The 15,406-nt window shown below is 50.5% G+C and overlaps 1 protein-coding gene and 1 non-coding gene across 2 annotated transcripts in view; one reads left to right on the forward strand and one right to left on the reverse strand.

Annotated features, from left to right (window-relative positions):
* The window catches only part of vars2 (valyl-tRNA synthetase 2, mitochondrial), a 102,285-nt gene that overhangs the window by 45,906 nt on the left and 40,973 nt on the right, over positions 1 to 15,406 (forward strand). The window contains 2 exon segments of the mRNA XM_070861375.1: positions 9,536 to 9,568; positions 9,570 to 9,630. Of these exon segments, the coding sequence (XP_070717476.1) occupies positions 9,536 to 9,568; positions 9,570 to 9,630 (94 nt within the window).
* trnat-cgu (transfer RNA threonine (anticodon CGU)) lies at positions 4,768 to 4,841 on the reverse strand. Its single transcript has one exon. It is a non-coding gene; the product is annotated as a tRNA-Thr (tRNA).

Consider the following 15,406-nt stretch of genomic DNA (forward strand, 5'->3'; position numbering starts at 1 on the left):
TTCTCTCCCAGTGGAGAATTCCTCTGTCACGGGTGATAAATTCTAGCCGTATATCCTGCAGTTCTATCATCGCCCATGGTTGATAACCTGGTCGCTGTCTTTTCTCTTCTATGTCTAAGATCATCCCGCCCATGTCTTTAGGTTTTGCTGGGGGCTTTACAGCCAATGTCAGATGGGGTGTCGTATTTTCTTCTTTAAATCGTTTTTGTTGTAACGGTGTTAGCTCCACGGCCACCCCCAACCCTTCAGATCCAAAATAAATGTGGGGAGTAGCTTCTATTACTTCGTTTTTATTTAAGAACGGTTGCACAAAGCGCTGATAGTCTTCAGCCCTGTGTCGAGTATACCAGGCTGTACAGTGAAGCTGAACTGCCTCAAAGCTTGTTAAGATGATATACAATAACTCTTTAATATTAGGGTCAATTTTAATCTTTAAGTTTTCCACTGCCTCTTTTATCAGGGGGGAGTAGAAGTTGCCACTCAGTTGCCAACTATAAAGGGCAGCACTTTCTTCATTCTTTTCCTCTTTCTCTCTTTCTATCCCATTAAAGAACTGATGAATGTTATTTGGAGGGATCTCCATAAACATCCCTTCCTTTGTGCAATATATTGTGGCTCCTAGTTTGCACAAAGTCTGTCTTCCTAATAGAGGGAGAGGCGTTGTCTTAGAGACTATCAGGGTTTCGTCATTAACTTGTTGTCCTTCAATTGTCAATTTAGTAGGTTCGGATAAAAAATCTTTCAAGGGGACGCCGGCCACACCCATGCTTAAAACAGTGGTGTTGCTTACGGGTAATCCCACAGAGGGCGGTACAGAGGACATAGTGGCGCCGGTATCCACCAGGAACTTTACATAAGTGTTTCCTACTTTTAGTATTGCTAAGGGATTTTCTTCTATGTCCGTTGATAAGCGAAGAGTCGCTGCCTGTACCGTTATGCCTCTGGGGCATCCCTATGCTGATTGATACGGATTGGGGTTAGAAAAGGAAAATTGAGGGGCTGGTGGAGGTGGAGGTTCGGAAAAGTTCCCTTGCGACCCTCTATTCTGTTTGGGCGGGCATCTACAGTCGCGAGCCCAATGCCCTATTCTTCCACAATTTCTACACTCATCTTGAGAGCGATCTCGCTGTGACCACTGTCCTCTTCCTCTTCCTCCACCCCTAAATCCCCCTCGATTCTGCGCCTGCCCTCCGCCTCTCTGCTGGTAATATTGACCTGTTGCTTTGGTTTTACTTACGTAATTGAACAATCCCTCCCTGTCCATGTTTGCCAAGACAGTGACTGTCTCTTTCCAGGTTTTTCCTTGCCAATCTAAAACTTTAATTTTGTAGGTCTTTGCATGCTGTGGTAACATGCAGTTCAGCAGTGTTTGTACTGCTAAAGGTTCATTCGTATCTAAGGGTATTCCTGCATACTCCTCCCAGCTATTTTTCCACCTGGCTGCGAAATCTATCATTGATTCTTCCGCTTTCTGCAAACAGCGAGTAACCTCCCCTATATCCCCATGTTGTCTAGCCCCTTGTAGAATTGCATTCCGTCCTCTATTCTGTAGCCAGTGTGTTAAAGATTCGTTTCCTTCATTTAGCAAATCATTATTAACTCTCCAATCCCCTTCTTCTCCGGGCGGGATATGGAACATATCTTTTACTCCCTGCCAGGAAGATCCGTACGCTGCTTGTAATAATAGTTTAACATCCCCTGGTAGCGGATTATAAATTGTACAGGTCTGCTCAAGCCAGTTATGAAATGCAACAGGTTTCTTTACCGGGTTTGGGGCTGCAGAGATCATATCTCTGGCCTCTCCCGGAGACCAGGGTTTTAAAACCGCTGTGGTTCCTATCATTACTCGGGGATTTTGGAGGAGGAGGGGAGAGTCGGCTTCTGCCTGAGCTGGGGTTGTTTGTGACCTTAGGACCATACCAGCTCTCAGATTGGCTCCCCCTTTCTTTCTCTCCTGATTTATTCTCTGATATTTTTACTTTCGGAGGCTGATGTCTTTTTGCAACCTCTAGCCATTTAATAAAACATTTATCCATATAATCTTTGTCCCAAGTAGGGTCTCCTCCCCCTTCCTTAGTTATTTTCCTCCATTCTTCGATTAAAGACAATTTAAAACTTCCTCCATATGGCCAGTCCCCATCAGACCAACCATATAAATCGCTACTAAACGTTACCGCGTATCGGTCATCTCCTGTTTCTTTAATTACAGTGTCCGCCGGCGAGCCGGGTGGCACAATTGGATCTCCTACCTTCTCTCGTTGCTTTACTACCTTACGAATCCTTTTTTCAGTTTTACGCTGCATACTCATTCTTTTAGTTGGAGGGTCGGTTTTCTTCCCTTTTCTAGGAACTGGACGCAAGCATCCTGCTCGACTAGAGCTGTTTCCCATTCTCTCCGGGTGCAGTTTCTCGCGGTGTTTCCTGAAACGAGAGGTTAAGACACGCCCACAAAAATATATACACACACAGTATTTACAAAGCGCTCACCGGTGTCTCTTTTCGGCTCGGCTCGGGTCTCCTTTAGCTTTCTTGTTATTTTAGCTTCTTACGGTAGCTACCCTATGCCTCACCCTTCCGGGATCTCGGCGGCTTGCCCCCTTTTCTAGGACAGCCTAGGCACTTTCCCCCTTAAGCTGGGAAAATCCTTTTAAAATTCCTCTTTTTCTTTTAAGCCAATTTTTACTTTTAAACTTGTTCGTTTGGGATCTCGTTATCAGAGGTCCTGCAGACTACGCCAGAAACTGTCGAGGAAATTTCTAAGTTAAAGTAACTCAAGCGGAGATTTCAGAGTCTTGCTTCAAGAGATTCTTTTAATATGTACAGGCGAGATATCTCGGAGAGCTGCTTGGTCCTTACCAAGGCAATACTCCGAAATTCTATAGAAACTTGTTCCATCTTTATACAGAAAAAAAGGAATTTTATCTCTACAATTGACACCTACATTATTCAGGAACATTACCAATTCTAAACAGGGCACAAAGGTCAGTTTACACAGCCCAACAGTATCTTGTCACGTCATTATTCAATCTTTTCGAGGGTCAGCAAGATCATCACTAAAAGCCCCTCTTATCAGAGAAATCAGTTTGTCCAGGCAATGGGGGTATCTTAACATATACAAATACCAGATGTACAGCTTTCATGTTATCTGTTCTTTTCTAACAAAGAAGAGACATCAAGTATTTTCTGGCCTTGCAGGATTCTACAGTCTCAGCACAGAATTAAACTTACTAAAAGGAAGAGAGAAATTTAACCCCTTCCTATATCGTGAACTAAAGTTCTTCCACACTAAGGAAGGATATACTTGCCAGAGAGGGAGTGCAACGAAGGTTCACCAGACTGATTCCTGGGATGGGGGGATTGTCCTATGAGGAGAGATTGAGTAGACTAGGCCTATATCCTCTAGAGTTTAGAAGAATGAGAGGTGATCTTATTGAATCATTCAACATTCTCACAGGGCTTGACAGGGTAGATGCAGGGAGGATGTTTCCTCTGGATGAGGAGTCGAGAACCAGGGGTCACAGTTTCAGAATAAGGGGTCAGCCATTTAGGACTGAGATGAGGAGAAACTTCTTCACTCTGAGGGTGGTGAATCTTTGGAATTCTCTACCCCAGAGGGCTGTGGAGGCTCAGTCTTTGAATATATTCAAGGCAGTGTGCGATAGATTTTTAGGCACTGGGGGAAATCCAGAGATATGGGGATAGTGCAGGAAAGTGCAGTTGGAAGATCAGCCATGATCTTATTGAATGGCCGAGCAGGCTCGAGGGGCCGAATGGCCGACTCCTGTTGCTAATTCTTATGTTCTTACGGGCAGATCCTCGTGACCAGCGCACCGCGACCGTGAGACGCACGAGCGAGGGTCCACCATCCTCCCCCTCCCATGGAGCTTGGCTGCACACTCATCCCAGCGACTGGTGCTACCACCAGGTGGCAGTGTGGCACTACATCATGGCTGGTGGGTTCGGAGCCCAGGAGATACGAATTATATTGAGTGACATGGAATATACATCTCGCGCCATCAACATATCCTTCTATTCCTTTCTCCCTTGTGTTTATCTAACCTGTCCTTAAATGCATCTGTGTTATTCGCCTCAACCACTCCCTGTGGTAACCAGTTCCACATTCTCTCCACTCTCTGGGTAAAGAAGTTTCTCCTGTTTTCCCCATTGGATTTATTGTTGGATTTATCTTATATTTATGGCCCCTAGTTTTAGATTAATTTGGCAGAGTAAATGATTACTCCTGAACAGAAGTTAGAAACTGTCTTAAATTGAACCTGAGCAAAAATTAAATTCTCCGTAGCGAATTAATCACAGGAATATTAATACTTTACGAAATTGATAATATTTATGCGATTTGGTTATTTTCACTATCAGCTTAGAAAAATCTCTGCGTGAAACCCAAATAATCTCTTACTCTTCCCCCCAAAAAAACTAATTTCAATGCAAAAGCAAAATGGGAATCCGGAGTAGATGCTGGAAATCTGAAATAAAAACAGGAACTGCTGCAAACACTCAGCAGGCCAGACGGCATCTGTGGAGCGAGGATAAGAGTTAACGTTTCAGGTCGATGGGCCTTTGTCAGAAAGTTTCAGCAGCATTCATTTCGGTGCAGTTGCAGGAATTAGTTGATCTCCAGTTTACAATCTCTTTTGTAGGCTGATGGTGCAAGGCAAAGGCAGGGCAACCTCCACTGCTGAAACCCGGGATTGATCTTCAGTCTAACGTTCTCTCAACTAAGCTATTTCAGCTGGTATAATAGTATTCGAATGGCCCATACGGGGATCGAACCAGCGACCTTGGTGTTACGAGCGCCACGCTCTAACCAACTGAGCTAACCAGCCACAAAAGTAATGTTTCCACCCGGGCTCGAACCTGGGGCCTTCGGCGTGTGAAGCAAACGTGATAACCACTGCACTACAGTCTCTTTTGTCAGATTCAGCTGACACTTGCAAACAGAAGAGGAAGAAAACAGTGCGTGAAATGTTATTGCCGTTCTCCCTCCAGCATAACGGCCATATTGAACTGACTCCCAGCATTTAATGTGGTTCACAAGACTACAACAGTTAGGAGCAGGAGCCGGCCATTCGGCCCTCGAGCCTGCTCCGCCATTCAATAAGATCATGGCTGATCTTCGACCTCAACTCCACTTTCCCGCACTATCCCCATATCCCTTAATTCCCCCAGTGCCCAGAAATCTATTGATCTCTGTCTTGAATGTACTCAACAACTGAGCATCCATAGCTCTCTGGGGGAGAGAATGCCAAAGATTCACCACCCTCTGAGTGAAGAAATTTCTCCTCATCTCAGTCTTAAATGGCCGACCCCTTATTCTGAGACTGTGACCCCTGGTTCTAGATTCCCCAGCCCCGGGGGAAACACCCTCCCTGCATCTACCCTGTCAAGCCCCTTCAGAAATGTATACGTTTCAATGAGATCACCCCTCATTCTTCTAAACGCTAGGAACATAGGCCTAGTCTTCTCGGTCTCTCCTCATTGGATAGTCCCAGGAATCAGTCAGTTCGGAATGGGAATAAGGGATATAAGTATAATTAATTCCAGGCACTGATGTTGAAAGTCTTTTTGGCAATTTGAACCAGAATCATCATTGAAGGAATTTTAGCTATTTCCACAGACATTAGAGAATCAGTTCATGTTAACTTGTATTCGACAAACCGCTGCAATTCTTTGTGCTTAATGATCCCTGCAGCTTTCTGCCAACAAGCTCTAACGTTGTAGCTTGATGTACTTGTTAACGACTTCCTGGCACCAAATCTATCTAAACATCCTTCCATTTATTATCTTGCGATCTTGGATTTATCTCACTCGCTGTACATTGATATTATGTCTTACCCCTTCACAAGCTGCAGGGCTAATGTTATATATGTGGATGGGTCCATTTTTAGGCTGGGGTTTCCACTTGTCCACTCGACAGGCCGAAAATCCCCCCCCCCCTCTTACCCTTGGTTTGAACAGACAGGAGGATTCACAAGTCTGTGGGTGCTCTGGAAGAAAACTCAAGAGCCTCTGCTTGAATATAAAGTGGAACCTCTGTAATGGTGAAAGCTAACTTGCAGTGACAGAACGTCAGTCTATGAGCAGTCATACGGCTTGAGTATCACTGACGTACTGTTAATTTGACGAAGTTAAGATAGCGATCAGTTCAAATTTATCTACAGGAAACAGGCAATTTTTAAAAAATGTGTTCACGGGATGTGGCCAGCATTTATTGCCCATCCCTCACTGCCCCTGAGAAGGTGGTGGTGAGCCGCCTTCTTGAACTGCTGCAGTCCGTGTGGTGAAGGTGCTCCTACAGTGCTGTTGGGCAGGGAGTTCCAGCGACGATGAAGGAACGGCCGATATATTTCCAAGTCAGCATGGTGTGTGACTTGGAGGGGAACGTGGAGGTGGTGGTGTTCCCATGCGCTCACTGCCCTTGTCCTTCTAGGTGGTGGAGGGCGCGGCTTTGGGAGGTGCTGCCGAAGAAGCCTTGGCGAGTTTTGCAGTGCATTTTGTAGATGGTGCACACTTCAGCCACGGTGTGCCGGTGGTGGAGGGAGTGAATGTTGAAGGTGTCTTGAAATGGCTGTATTTTGTCTTGTAGTCCTGTAAATGTCAATATATCTCTGCAGACTACTCCAGCCCCATGACTCCATCCACTCCTGACACTCCATTCCTCTGACTCTGGTCTTTTGTGTATTTCCACCCTTCCCCTTTCCCTATCATTGGAGGTAGTCTTCAGCATCCTAGAACCTCCTCCAAAAATCCCTTCCTAAACTCGCCCATCTCTTCACCTCACTCACCTCCTTTTGAAACCACCTCAAAATTACATGGGTTGTACAGCACAGAAACAGGCCATTCAGCCCAACAAGTCCATGCTGGTGTTTATGCTCCACTCGAGCCTCCTCCCATCTTTTCTTATCTACCAGCGTAACCCTCTATTCCCTTCTCCCTCCGATGCTTGTCTAGCCTCCCCCTTAAATGCATCTATACTATTAACTTCACCCATTCCCTGTGGTAGCAAAGTCCACATTCTCACCTCTCTCTGGGTAAAGAAGTTTCATCTGAATTCCCGATTGGATTTCTTGGTGACTATCTTATATTGATGGGCTCCAGTTATGCTCTTCCCCACAAGTGAAAACATTCTCTGTATCTACTCTTATCAAAACCTTTCCTCATTTTAAAAACCATTATTAGGTCACCCCTCAGCCTTCTCTTTTCAAGAGCAAAGAGACCCAGCCTGTTCATCCTTTCCTGATAGGTGAAGCTTTTGGGCATTCTTCCTAACCTGCTGGCTCAGCGTCCGCTCACTGTTGCCGGAGTGTTCCTGTTCCTGCGGACACCCTGACTTATACACGGCATACTGTGAACATTGCAGCTACGTGACCGACAAGTGCAATTTGAGGCTTGAATACCTGCACGCCAGCAACTGTGGGGTAGTATCAGCGGAGCAAGAGACAGATCAGAGAGTTTCACAAACTACTGGCCAACTGTGCCAGTCAGTGGAATGTAAAGCTGGAGGCAAGGATCTGTTCTTGAGCTAGTGCCCAGAGTACAGATCTGGTTTTGATTTATCAGTATGTGATGCAGCGTAGACAGAGGCAAAAGGCCTTCGCATCTTTAGAACGTCCGTTCCATTCTTAGGCTGTCCCTCGGAGTCGAGGATGACTTGCTTCCACGCTAAAAATGAGTTCTCGGGTGACTGAAGAGTCCAATGTGGGACCCCTGCGGTCTCTGTCACAGGTGGGGCAGACGGTGGTTGAGGGGACCTTGGTTGATTGGGTCAACAAAATGTATGGTCATAAGTATAGAATGACAGAAGTTTTCAGCACAGAAGGAGGCCATTATGCCCTTCGTGCCTGTGATGGACAAAAAGTATCTCTTTATTTTTATAACTCTTTCCACTGTGACTTAACACACCTTTACGACCACTTAATGAATGGAAGCTTTCTAGCATCAGTGCCAGCTAGCCGCGTTACCAGTTGTCACAAATACCACAATGTGTAACAGCAAAGTTGAACGACAAATCTTGAGCTCGAAGCCACTCGAATATTCTCCTCGGCGGCATCAGGTAAATGTTCCGATGACCTGACGCGATACACAAAAGCAAAACTAGCCGAGTGTGCAGGGCAAAGCAGGAGTTATTCAATGAGTGATCGCACAGCTTCCTGCTCCCTCCCAAATAACATACATTTCTTAGTGATTTCAGACATGGTGGCAGAACGGTATATTCATGCTACTTTCTGAAAGATGCCTTTATTGTGAACACGTGTGTGCACTTAGCATTTAGCACTGAGATGAGGAGGAATTTCTTCGTTCAGAGGATGGTGAATCTTTGGAATTCTTGACCCTGTGGATGCTCAGTCGTTGAGTATATTCAAGGCTGAGATCAATAGTTATTTTGGACGCTAGAGCAATTGAAGAATATGGGGATGGACGGGAAAGTGGAGTTGAGGTTGAAGATCTGTCATGATCTTATTGAATGGCGGAGCAGGATTGAGGGTCCGAATGGCCGACTCCTGCTCCGATTTCTTATGTCCTTATGTTACATAATAATAGACATATAAGCATTGCCGAGGCCATTCAGCCCTTTGTGCTTGTATTGAATTTCAAGAACGACTCTCTGACTTCAGGAATCGTGGAGGAAAGTTTTGAATTTTTAGCACACCATACTGTTGTCAGTGTGCGTGATGTACCAGAGCAGCTCCAACTGGGAGTGATTGAACAGCAGAGTGCCACACTCTGTTGAAGGACAAGTTTTCCGATATTGGTGTTAATGGGTTACGGAACCAAGGCGGGTAGATGCCATTAAGATTTAGATCAAACATGATCTCATTGAATGGCGGAACAGGCTTGTGGCTGAATGGCCTATGTTCCTTTCAAAATTTCAAAATTCTCAACATTGTTTACAAATCACTCCGTGGACTCGCCCCTCCCTATCTCTGTAATCTTTTTGAGCCTCACAATCCCACAAGATGTCTGCGCTCCTCAAATTCTAGCCTCTTGATTATAATCGCTCAACCATTGCTGGCCGTGGCTTCAGCTGCCTGGGCCCCAAGCTCTGGAACGCTCTCCCTAAACCTCTCCGCCTCTCTTCCTCTCTTTCCTCCTATAAGACGCTCATTAAAACCTACCTCGTTAACCAAGCTTGTGGTCATCTGCCTTAATTTCTTCTGTGGCTCGATGTCAAATTTATCGGTTTTGTCTGTAACACTGTTGTGAAGCACCCTGGGACGTTTTACTACGTTAAAGGCACTATATAAATAAAAGTTATTATGATGTTCCACACTCGTGGGACTATTCTTTAGGCAAGATCATTTGGGGTGGGTGAGAACTCACTCATGATTTTTTCGTTAGACTTTTGATCTCCTGCCTGTTGCAGCCCCTCCTTCCCTATGTAGCTGTGTCGACGGTTTCCCCTCGCAAAGTTCTCGCAGGCCCAAGTCACCTGCCGTGAGACCGCGGGGAGGACCCGGGGGCATTATTCCGAGGGGTGGGGGAGTCCGCGCCCTCCTCAGTTTCATTTCTCTCTCCGCAGAAACGGGACTTTCCGCACGGGATCCCGGAGTGTGGCACAGACGCTCTATGGCACAGACGCTCTACGCTTTACCCTGTCTTCCTACAAGTGTCAGGGTAAGCAGCAATAGGAACTGAAATATACACGTGTTTTCTCTGCAATGCTCGGGTTAATCTCTCTCTCTCTCTCTCTTCCCCCTTCCCCCTCCCTGCCCATGTATGTCCCATTCATGCATTCTCTCTCTCTGTCACTCTCTATCTCTCTCTGTCACTCTCTCTCTCTGTCACTCTCTCTCTCTGTCACTCTCTCTCTCTGTCACTCTCTCTCTCTGTCACTCTCTCTCTCTGTCACTCTCTCTCTCTGTCACTCTCTCTCTCTCTGTCACTCTCCCTCTCTGTCACTCTCCCTCTCTGTCACTCTCCCTCTCTGTCACTCTCCCTCTCTGTCACTCTCCCTCTCTGTCACTCTCCCTCTCTGTCACTCTCCCTCTCTGTCACTCTCCCTCTCTGTCACTCTCCCTCTCTCTCTCTCTCTCTCTGCCTCCCTCTCTGTCTCTCTCTCTCTCTCTCTGCCTCTCTCTCTGTCACTCTCGCTCGCTCTCTCTGTCACTCTCGCTCTCTCTGTCGCTCTCGCTCGCTCTCTCTGTCGCTCTCGCTCGCTCTCTCTGTCGCTCTCGCTCGCTCTCTCTGTCGCTCTCGCTCGCTCTCTCTGTCGCTCTCGCTCTCTGTCACTCTCTCTCTCTGTCACTCTCTATCTCTCTCTGTCACTCTCTCTCTCTGTCACTCTCTCTCTCTGTCACTCTCTCTCTCTGTCACTCTCTCTCTCTGTCACTCTCTCTCTCTGTCACTCTCTCTCTCTGTCACTCTCTCTCTCTCTGTCACTCTCTCTCTCTGTGTCATTCTCTCTCTCTGTGTCACTCTCTCTCTCTGTGTCACTGTCATTCTCTGTGTCATTCTCTGTGTCATTCTCTGTGTCATTCTCTGTGTCATTCTCTGTGTCATTCTCTGTGTCATTCTCTGTGTCACTCTCTCTGTCACTCTCTCTGTCTCTCTCTCTCTCTGTCTCTCTCTCTCTCTGTCTCTCTCTCTCTCTGTCTCTCTCTCTCTCTCTGTCTCTCTCTCTCTCTCTCTGTCGCTCTCTCTCTCTCCCTCTATGTCACTCTCCCTCTCTGTCACTCTCCCTCTCTGTCACTCTCCCTCTCTGTCACTCTCCCTCTCTGTCACTCTCCCTCTCTGTCACTCTCCCTCTCTGTCACTCTCCCTCTCTGTCACTCTCCCTCTCTGTCACTCTCCCTCTCTGTCACTCTCCCTCTCTGTCACTCTCCCTCTCTGTCACTCTCCCTCTCTGTCACTCTCCCTCTCTGTCACTCTCCCTCTCTGTCACTCTCCCTCTCTCTCTCTCTCTCTCTGCCTCCCTCTCTGTCTCTCTCTCTCTCTCTCTGCCTCTCTCTCTGTCACTCTCGCTCGCTCTCTCTGTCACTCTCGCTCTCTCTGTCGCTCTCGCTCGCTCTCTCTGTCGCTCTCGCTCGCTCTCTCTGTCGCTCTCGCTCGCTCTCTCTGTCGCTCTCGCTCGCTCTCTCTGTCGCTCTCGCTCGCTCTGTCGCTCTCGCTCGCTCTCTCTGTCACTCTCGCTCTCTGTCACTCTCGCTCGCTCTCTCTGTCACTCTCGCTCGCTCTCTGTCACTCTCGCTCTCTCTGTCACGCTCGCTCTCTCTGTCACTCTCGCTCGCTCGCTCTCTGTCACTCTCGCTCGCTCTCTGTCACTCTCGCTCGCTCTCTCTGTCACTCTCGCTCTCTCTGTCACTCTCGCTCTCTCTGTCGCTCTCGCTCGCTCTCTCTGTCGCTCTCGCTCGCTCTCTGTCACTCTCGCTCGCTCTCTCTGTCACTCTCGCTCTCTCTGTCACTCTCGCTCGCTCTCTCTGTCACTCTCGCTCGCTCGCTCTCTGTCACTCTCGCTCGCTCTCTGTCACTCTCGCTCGCTCTCTCTGTCACTCTCGCTCTCTCTGTCGCTCTCGCTCGCTCTCTCTGTCGCTCTCGCTCGCTCTCTCTGTCACTCTCGCTCTCTCTGTCACTCTCGCTCGCTCTCTGTCACTCTCGCTCGCTCTCTCTGTCACTCGCTCTCTCTGTCACTCTCGCTCTCTCTGTCGCTCTCGCTCGCTCTCTCTGTCACTCTCGCTCTCTCTGTCACTCTCGCTCGCTCTCTCTGTCACTCTCGCTCGCTCGCTCTCTGTCACTCTCGCTCGCTCTCTGTCACTCTCGCTCGCTCTCTCTGTCACTCTCGCTCTCTCTGTCACTCTCGCTCTCTCTGTCGCTCTCGCTCGCTCTCTCTGTCGCTCTCGCTCGCTCTCTCTGTCACTCTCGCTCTCTCTGTCACTCTCGCTCGCTCTCTCTGTCGCTCTCGCTCGCTCTCTCTGTCGCTCTCGCTCGCTCTCTCTGTCGCTCTCGCTCGCTCTCTCTGTCGCTCTCGCTCGCTCTCTCTGTCACTCTCGCTCGCTCTGTCGCTCTCGCTCGCTCTGTCGCTCTCGCTCGCTCTGTCGCTCTCGCTCGCTCTGTCGCTCTCGCTCGCTCTGTCGCTCTCGCTCGCTCTCTCTGTCACTCTCGCTCGCTCTCTCTGTCACTCTCGCTCGCTCTCTGTCACTCACGCTCGCTCTCTCTGTCACTCTCGCTCGCTCTCTGTCACTCTCGCTCGCTCTCTCTGTCACTCTCGCTCGCTCTCTGTCACGCTCGCTCTCTCTGTCACTCTCGCTCGCTCTCTCTGTCGCTCTCGCTCGCTCTCTCTGTCAATCTCGCTCTCTGTCACTCTCGCTCTCGCTCTCTCTGTCACTCTCGCTCGCTCTCTGTCACGCTCGCTCTCTCTGTCACTCTCGCTCGCTCTCTCTGTCACTCTCGCTCTCTCTGTCACTCTCGCTCGCTCTCTCTGTCGCTCTCGCTCGCTCTCTCTGTCACTCTCGCTCTCTCTGTCACTCTCGCTCTCTCTGTCACTCTCGCTCGCTCTGTCGCTCTCGCTCGCTCTCTCTGTCACTCTCGCTCGCTCTCTCTGTCACTCTCGCTCGCTCTCTGTCACTCTCGCTCGCTCTCTGTCACTCTCGCTCGCTCTCTCTGTCACTCTCGCTCGCTCTGTCGCTCTCGCTCGCTCTCTCTGTCACTCTCGCTCGCTCTCTGTCACTCTCGCTCGCTCTCTGTCACTCTCGCTCGCTCTCTGTCACTCTCGCTCGCTCTCTGTCACTCTCGCTCGCTCTCTGTCACTCTCGCTCGCTCTCTCTGTCAATCTCGCTCTCTGTCACTCTCTCTCTCTGTCACTCTCGCTCGCTCTGTCGCTCTCGCTCGCTCTCTCTGTCACTCTCGCTCGCTCTCTCTGTCACTCTCGCTCGCTCTCTGTCACGCTCGCTCTCTCTGTCACGCTCGCTCTCTCTGTCACTCTCGCTCGCTCTCTGTCACTCTCGCTCGCTCTCTCTGTCACTCTCGCTCGCTCTCTGTCACTCTCGCTCGCTCTCTCTGTCAATCTCGCTCTCTGTCACTCTCTCTCTCTGTCACTCTCGCTCGCTCTCTGTCACTCTCGCTCGCTCTCTCTGTCACGCTCGCTCTCTCTGTCACTCTCGCTCGCTCTCTGTCACTCTCGCTCGCTCTCTCTGTCACTCTCGCTCGCTCTCTGTCACTCTCGCTCGCTCTCTCTGTCAATCTCGCTCTCTGTCACTCTCTCTCTCTGTCACTCTCGCTCGCTCTCTGTCACTCTCGCTCGCTCTCTCTGTCACTCTCGCTCGCTCTCTGTCACTCTCGCTCGCTCTCTCTGTCAATCTCGCTCTCTGTCACTCTCTCTCTCTGTCACTCTCGCTCGCTCTGTCGCTCTCGCTCGCTCTCTCTGTCACTCTCGCTCGCTCTCTCTGTCACTCTCGCTCGCTCTCTGTCACGCTCGCTCTCTCTGTCACGCTCGCTCTCTCTGTCACTCTCGCTCGCTCTCTGTCACTCTCGCTCGCTCTCTCTGTCACTCTCGCTCGCTCTCTGTCACTCTCGCTCGCTCTCTCTGTCGCTCTCGCTCGCTCTCTCTGTCAATCTCGCTCTCTGTCACGCTCGCTCTCTCTGTCAATCTCGCTCTCTGTCACTCTCGCTCTCTCTGTCACTCTCGCTCGCTCTGTCGCTCTCGCTCGCTCTCTCTGTCCCTCTCGCTCGCTCTCTCTGTCGCTCTCGCTCGCTCTCTCTGTCACTCTCGCTCGCTCTGTCGCTCTCGCTCGCTCTCTGTCGCTCTCGCTCGCTCTCTCTGTCGCTCTCGCTCGCTCTCTCTGTCCCTCTCGCTCGCTCTCTCTGTCACTCTCGCTCGCTCTCTCTGTCACTCTCGCTCGCTCTCTCTGTCACGCTCGCTCTCTCTGTCACTCTCGCTCGCTCTCTCTGTCGCTCTCGCTCGCTCTCGCTCTCTCACTCTCTCTGTCGCTCTCGCTCGCTCTCTCTGTCGCTCTCGCTCGCTCTCTCTGTCACTCTCGCTCGCTCTCTCTGTCACTCTCGCTCTCTCTGTCGCTCTCGCTCGCTCTCTGTCACTCTCGCTCGCTCTCTGTCACTCTCGCTCGCTCTCTGTCACTCACGCTCGCTCTCTCTGTCACTCTCGCTCGCTCTCTGTCACTCTCGCTCGCTCTCTCTGTCACTCTCGCTCGCTCTCTGTCACTCACGCTCGCTCTCTCTGTCGCTCTCGCTCGCTCTCTGTCACTCTCGCTCGCTCTCTCTGTCACTCACGCTCGCTCTCTCTGTCGCTCTCGCTCGCTCTCTCTGTCACTCTCGCTCTCTCTGTCACTCTCGCTCGCTCTCTCTGTCACTCTCGCTCGCTCTCTCTGTCACTCTCGCTCGCTCTCTCTGTCACTCTCGCTCGCTCTCTCTGTCACTCTCGCTCGCTCTCTGTCACTCTCGCTCGCTCTCTCTGTCACTCTCGCTCGCTCTCTCTGTCACGCTCGCTCTCTCTGTCGCTCTCGCTCGCTCTCTCTGTCGCTCTCGCTCGCTCTCTGTCACTCTCGCTCGCTCTCTCTGTCGCTCTCGCTCGCTCTCTGTCGCTTTCGCTCGCTCTCTGTCACTCTCGCTCGCTCTCTCTGTCACTCTCGCTCGCTCTCTCTGTCACTCTCGCTCGCTCTCTGTCACTCTCGCTCGCTCTCTCTGTCACTCTCGCTCGCTCTCTCTGTCACTCTCGCTCGCTCTCTCTGTCACTCTCGCTCGCTCTCTCTGTCACGCTCGCTCTCTCTGTCGCTCTCGCTCGCTCTCTGTCACTCTCGCTCGCTCTCTCTGTCACTCTCGCTCTCTCTGTCACTCTCGCTCGCGCTCTCTGTCGCTCTCGCTCGCTCTCTCTGTCGCTCTCGCTCGCTCTCTCTGTCACTCTCGCTCTCTCTGTCACTCTCGCTCGCTCTCTCTGTCACTCTCGCTCGCTCTCTCTGTCGCTCTCGCTCGCTCTCTCTGTCGCTCTCGCTCGCTCTCTCTGTCGCTCTCGCTCGCTCTCTCTGTCTCTCTCGCTCGCTCTCTGTCGCTCTCGCTCGCTCTCTCTGTCGCTCTCGCTCGCGCTCTCGCTCGCTCTCTCTGTCGCTCTCGCTCGCTCTCTCTGTCGCTCTCGCTCGCTCTCTCTGTCTCTCTCGCTCGCTCTCTGTCACTCTCGCTCGCTCTCTCTGTCACTCTCGCTCTCTCTGTCACTCTCGCTCGCGCTCTCTGTCGCTCTCGCTCGCTCTCTCTGTCGCTCTCGCTCGCTCTCTCTGTCACTCTCGCTCTCTCTGTCACTCTCGCTCGCTCTCTCTGTCACTCTCGCTCGCTCTCTCTGTCGCTCTCGCTCGCTCTCTCTGTCGCTCTCGCTCGCTCTCTCTGTCGCTCTCGCTCGCTCTCTCTGTCTCTCTCGCTCGCTCTCTGTCGCTCTCGCTCGCTCTCTCTGTCG

Source organism: Pristiophorus japonicus, chromosome 19, assembly GCF_044704955.1.
Source record: "Pristiophorus japonicus isolate sPriJap1 chromosome 19, sPriJap1.hap1, whole genome shotgun sequence".
In the NCBI taxonomy this organism is placed as follows: Eukaryota; Metazoa; Chordata; class Chondrichthyes; family Pristiophoridae; genus Pristiophorus; species Pristiophorus japonicus.